Here is a 5924-nt window from a genome sequence, read left to right on the forward strand (position 1 = left end):
TTTTAAGTATATATTTATTTATTTTTATTTATTTGTGTGTGTGTGACCAGCTCAGCCCACCAGGGGGCGGGGCTGGCTGGCATGTGGTGCTTGGGGATTGAACCGTGGTCCCTATGCTTTGCTAAGCTTGTTCTAAGTAGGTGCTTTAGACCACTGAGCCATCTCACCAGCCCTATAAACGTTACTTTGAAAAATAAGAAAGATAGTAATTTTGTTTGTCACTTGGTAGCATGTAAATGGACTGTGTATACTTTGATAGTGGGATCACTGGCATCCATCTGCATCAGACTGAATAGTTTGAGAACAAAGATTCCAGAAACATATTGCCTGGGTTTAAATCCCGGCTAGGCCTCTTGCCAGCTTTGATTTTGAAAAGTTTACTTAATCTCTTTAAGACTTTCTCATCTGTAAAATAGGGATTATGATAGTATCTGTCTTCCTAAAGTAGGATATTATGAGTGTTACTTAAATTAATTCATGTGAAATGCTCTGAACATTGCCTGGAACAAAGTGAGTACTCAGTATTAGTTGTGAATATACTGTAAATATCCACAGAGAGAAGAATGCTGTTTAGCACTGAGCTGAGATAAAGGTAATATTGTAAACTCTTAACAAAAAGGTGGTGAGTTAGATTGACTGCAGGTTTTTAAAGATATGATCCTGTTTGTTTTATCATAAATTTGAATATAGTACATGGAACTTTATCCTTGGAGTCTGTACCTGGTTGCAAGCATATATATACTGAAATTATACCTGAGTGCAATATTCTGGCATTATCTAGTTCAGAAGAATTGTCCTAGGGCTGGCCAAATAGCTCAGCGAATTAAAAAGCTCCTGCAAGCAGGTGCAGGGGCTGGGGGTTCGATCCCCAGGCTTGCCATACTGAGACAGCAATTGAGACTGGGCGTGGTGGCGCATGCCTGTAATCCCAGCTCTTGGGAGGCTGGACACAGGCGGATCACTACAAGTCTGATCTAGTAGTGAGACTTTGACCACCCTGTAGACCGTTCCCTAAAGAAAATACAAAAAAAAAAAAAAAAAAGAAGAAGAAGAAGAAGAAAAAGAATCATTCTGAGTGTTTGAGTACTAGTGATATAGGGGACGGTATCGCAGATGACAGCACAAATTTTGTAGTCAGATTTGCCATTTGAATACCTTCTGTGTCTGGGCAAGTCAGACAACTAGTTGTAAGTATCATTTTCTTATTTGTGTAATACACATAATATCTATCTTGCGCAGTTAGATGGGGCATATATAAGACAGCTGTGACGGATGCAAAGTAAGCACTCAATACATAGTTGCTGTTACTTAGTGAAAGATTTTATTTACCTTTGAGGCAGTTTGTTCTTTCTCAGATGTATTTCTCATAACTAGACTTTCTTATTCTTTTCAGTCGAAATCTTTTATCAACATTGCCAAAATACCTATTTGATCTTCCACTTAAAGTTTTGGTCATCAGTAATAATAAATTGGTATCCATTCCAGAAGAAATTGGGAAGTTAAAAGACTTAATGGAGTTGGTGAGTAAAATAGTTTATTTATATATATCTGCAGACAATATACATAACATGTTTAAATTCACTTTGGTAAATTTAGAGGTATCACTGCATCTAATTTTGACTCCAAGACACCAAAATGCTTGCTTGTTCCTTTCTTCTAGAGAAGATAGAAACTTTTTCATTCATTTTGTGGACACTAAATTCTTAAGGATTTTTTTTTTTTCCCGATCCAGGGATCGAACTTGGGACCTTGCTCTTACGTGCTTGCCAGGCACGTGCTTATGCCACTGAATGAGCTCCCCGACCCTCTTTGGCTTTTTAAAAAGGCTCTCCATGTGCAGTTTAGACTGGCCTTGAACTCATAACGATTTTCTTTTTTTAAAATTCAATTTTATTTTATTTTGAAGAGTAAAAACAGAAGCAAAAACAAATAGGGAAAAAAGACAGAAACAGGGAAACATATAACATATGTTTTTACAGATTTTCAAAACAGGAATAACTGATTAATAATTGTTGTCATATTAGCTATTTTTATCGTCAGATCTGTTGCTCAGATTAACAGATATAGTTATGCAAGATTGGACAAATAATTGAATATTAACACTTGTTTTCAAGAAATCTTAAGACTGAATGGAGGGGCTGGAGAGATAGCTCAGAGGCATAAGTATCTACCTGGAGTTTGATCCCCAGCCTCACAGGCCGCATGATCTCAGACTCGGATGCCACCGCGTGGCTCTGGAACCGGGTGTGGTGGCCCATGCCTGTAATCTCAGCACTAGTGCGGTAGAGCCAAGAGGATCTCAGCAAGCTGGAGACCAGGTTGGGGGCTAAAAAAGTGAGTGCAAGGCCAGCCCGAACTGCATAAGGAGGCCCTGTCTCAAAAACTTAATGTAGATGCCATTCCCTCCCTCTATGCTGATACCATTTTCAGGGAAATCTGAATATCAGATGTAATTACAGGTGCCTAACAAGGACTGCTGTTTTAAAATCAGATTGCGGGGCTGGTGAGATGGCTCAGTGGTCTAAAGCACCTACTTAGAACAAGCTAAGCTAAACAAAGCACAGGGACCGTGGTTCAATCCCCCAGCACCACATGCCAGCCAGCCCCGCCCCCTGGTGGGCTAAGCTGGCCACACACACACAAAAACACACACACAATAAATATTTAAAAAAAATATAAAATCAGATCACACATTTCTCTTTCCTTATATGTTGAGGTCGTTATGAAAGTGGCAGGGAAAGGAGAGCCCAGTTAACCTAAACTACTCTTTTTTTTTTTTTTTTTTAAATTTTTTGGTTGTTGCAGGATCTCTCTACGCCGCTTGGACTTGTGCTGATCCTCCTGCTTTCAGCCTCCACAGTGCTGGGATTACAGGCGTGCACCACTGTGCCTGGACTCTGGCCGACTCAGCATGCCCTGGGGGTGGTGCGGTGGCATAGTGGTGGTGGGGGGTCGAACTGTGGTCCCTGCGCTTCCCTAGGCAGGCACTTTAGGCCCATGAGCTGTCTCACTGGCTCTTAAGCTAGTCTTTATTTTCTTTTTCTTTTTTTTTTTTTTTTACATTTATTTATTGTGTGTGTGTGTGTGGCCAGCTCAGCCCACCAGGGGGCGGGTCTGGCTGGCATGTGGTGCTGGGGATCGAACCGCGGTCGCTGTGCTTTGCCAAGCTTGTTTCAAGTAGGTGCTTTAGACCACTGAGCCATCTCTCCAGCCCCAGTCTTTATTTTCTTACTGTGATAACTTGATATGTTCACATTTAAAATCAGGGCTTACATTTTTCTTTAATCTGAGACATTTCTACTTTTGACCTCTTAGAGTCTCTTTGAGTTGTGACTTGAACCACAAATGTCTACTTTTGTAAATCCTTATATTTTATATTCTTTTGAGGAAACCAATTTAGTTAAATTGATCCTGACCATAGTCTTTAGTTTTCCAGCTCACATCTGTAAATCCTTGGCTTTCTCAACTTTTACCACCTACCCAAATATCTTCAATCAACTATAGTAACTGATAAATTATCATAGTGATTAATACTTATTAGTCTTCTATTTTGTCTCTGCATAAACAGCACCTGCATCACCTTTACTTTAAGTTTTAATCGGTGGGGCTTGGTTGTTAGTTGAAGTTTTTGAAAGATTGACTTATGTACTTTCTAAGTTATTATTTCCAAGTTTTACATAGAAGAAATTCTGACTGTCCTGTATTGACTTCATGATATATTATAAATACAAATTTTCCAGCAATGATATTAGAGGTAACTTTTGCTAGCTGTCAGTTATATGCTCTAATTTAAAAATTAGAATCTATTTGTATTTGTCAGTTTGTTAAAGTTTTACTTTCTTATTTTCTTTAGGATATTAGTTGCAATGAGATTCAGGTCCTTCCCCAACAAATGGGAAAATTACATTCACTCAGAGAACTTAACATAAGAAGAAATAATCTTCATGTTTTGCCAGATGGTAAGATGTTCACTGTTTCTACTCACATAAATAAAAGAGTAGCTGTGTATCCTTTAAATCAATTATTTTTTATTTCTGAACAGAGCTAGGAGATCTTCCTTTGGTCAAGCTAGATTTCTCTTGTAATAAAGTGACAGAAATTCCAGTGTGTTACAGGAAGCTGCATCATTTACAAGTAATAATTTTGGATAACAATCCACTGCAAGTACCACCAGCACAGGTATGTAACAAAAATTCTTGTTCTCATTTTCATTCATAATTTTATGTTTGTTAAATAAAGAAGCACCAAGATGAGTAAATTTGATTGTTTGGATACTATAAACTAAAAGAGTTTTTCTAAGCAGTGACTTTTTAACTTGGGTAGGAGTTTTAGTGTAGTTTGTAGGATAGTCTTTTTTTTTTTTTGGCGGAACCAGAAGTTGCCCTTTTGTCTCCCCAAAGGGACATTCCATTCATTCCCAAGGGGGTACCTTTTCTGAGTCAGATAAAGGCTGGCTGAGGTCCTGGGATAGCTGTTTTAGCAGAATAGGGAAAGCTTCAACTTGGGTCTGCAATGAGAGAAGGTAGCAGGAAGTGAGTTGATTTACTGTGTCAAACCTAGGAATAGCTCAGGTACGGGCGGTAACATGTAAGTCGGAATAGAGGAATGAAGGCCCTATTATATGAGGCAGTGCTGTCCAGCAGAGCTTTCCGAATGGTGGAAATGTTCTGTAATAGTGCTAGCTAAATGTAGCCGTTTGCCCATGCGGCGTATTTTGGGGCAGGGGTGTCCTGGAGAGCAAACTTAGTACCTTGTACTCTTCCTTTGAGCTGTATCTTCAGCCCCCACATGTGGCTATTCAGTGATTGGAATATGACTGTTACAATTAGGGAATCATTTTTTTTACTTATTTTATTTTGATTTATTTTATTTTATTTATTTATTTTTTTGCGGAACTGGGGATTGAACCCAGGCCCTTGCGCTTGCCGGGGAAGTGCTTATTCCACTGAGCCATCTCCCTGGCCCCTTGATTTATTTTAACTTATATTCAAATAGCTGCATGTGACTGGTGGCTACCTTAGTGGACACTACAGATCTAAAATTTACATTCTTAGACTCTTGTCATATGACTACCCCTCACTTGCCTCAGCAGAAGCCTAGAATTTGCTCTAAGGGATAGGTAGATCCTTAAATTTAACTCTTAGCTCAGTAGCCCAATGACTCAGTTCTTCTGAAGAAGCTTGGAGTTTACTTAAGGAGAAATATTTCCTTCTAGTACTTTCTGTGGTGATGGAAGGTTCAGTTTGTACACTGTTGCCTATGATAACTGCAGTGGCTGTTGAATTTATATATGGTGACAGATAATTTGAGTTTTTAGTTTTACTCAGATTTAATTTAAATAGCTACCTGTAACCAGTGGTTACTATGTTGGACAGCATGCCTATAAAAGATTGAACTAGACTCAGGGGCTCCATATGTTACAGAACCCCCAAATCGTGTTCGTGTGCCTGATACACAACAAACATCAAACACTGACCATCAGTGCTTAGAGCAAAGGAGGTTCCAACCTAGAAGGTAGAGGGCAAAGCCTTATTACTTTTCTTCAGCAAGCAAAATTATAGAATGTTATAAGGAGAAGGTTGCAGAAGGGGAGTTCCGGCAGAAACTGGTAGTTTCATAGGTTTTTGATACAGTCAACTTCAGATTTCATGATGCTACTGGATTAACTTCTGGATGAATCATTGAGCAATGTACAGCTCTACAAATTAAAATTGCAAATCATGTTATGATGCTATTCATTCTTCTGTAATAGAGATAACAGATAACAAGGGCTAGCAACTAATCATTATAGGAATGGGAGTAAGGAGTCTGTTCAAGTTGTACATAGAAAAGAATGTGCTCCACTTTATTTTTATTTTTTTTTTAAATTTATTCATTTATTTGTGTGTGTGTGTGTGTGTGTGTGTGGCCAGCTCAGCCCACCA

At 38.8% G+C, this 5924-nt stretch overlaps 1 protein-coding gene across 2 annotated transcripts in view; it reads left to right on the forward strand.

Moving 5' to 3' along the window:
* Positions 1–5924, forward strand: part of Lrch2 (leucine rich repeats and calponin homology domain containing 2) — a 142201-nt gene that overhangs the window by 38828 nt on the left and 97449 nt on the right. For both annotated transcript variants that reach the window (XM_023699879.1, XM_023699880.1), the window contains exons 3-5: positions 1394–1520; positions 3854–3959; positions 4043–4179. In XM_023699879.1, coding sequence (XP_023555647.1) covers positions 1394–1520; positions 3854–3959; positions 4043–4179 — 370 coding nt within the window. The remainder of the gene's footprint in view (positions 1–1393; positions 1521–3853; positions 3960–4042; positions 4180–5924) is intronic.

The sequence above is a fragment of the Octodon degus genome, unplaced genomic scaffold (assembly GCF_000260255.1).
Source record: "Octodon degus isolate 3935 unplaced genomic scaffold, OctDeg1.0 scaffold00117, whole genome shotgun sequence".
NCBI lineage: Eukaryota > Metazoa > Chordata > Mammalia > Rodentia > Octodontidae > Octodon > Octodon degus.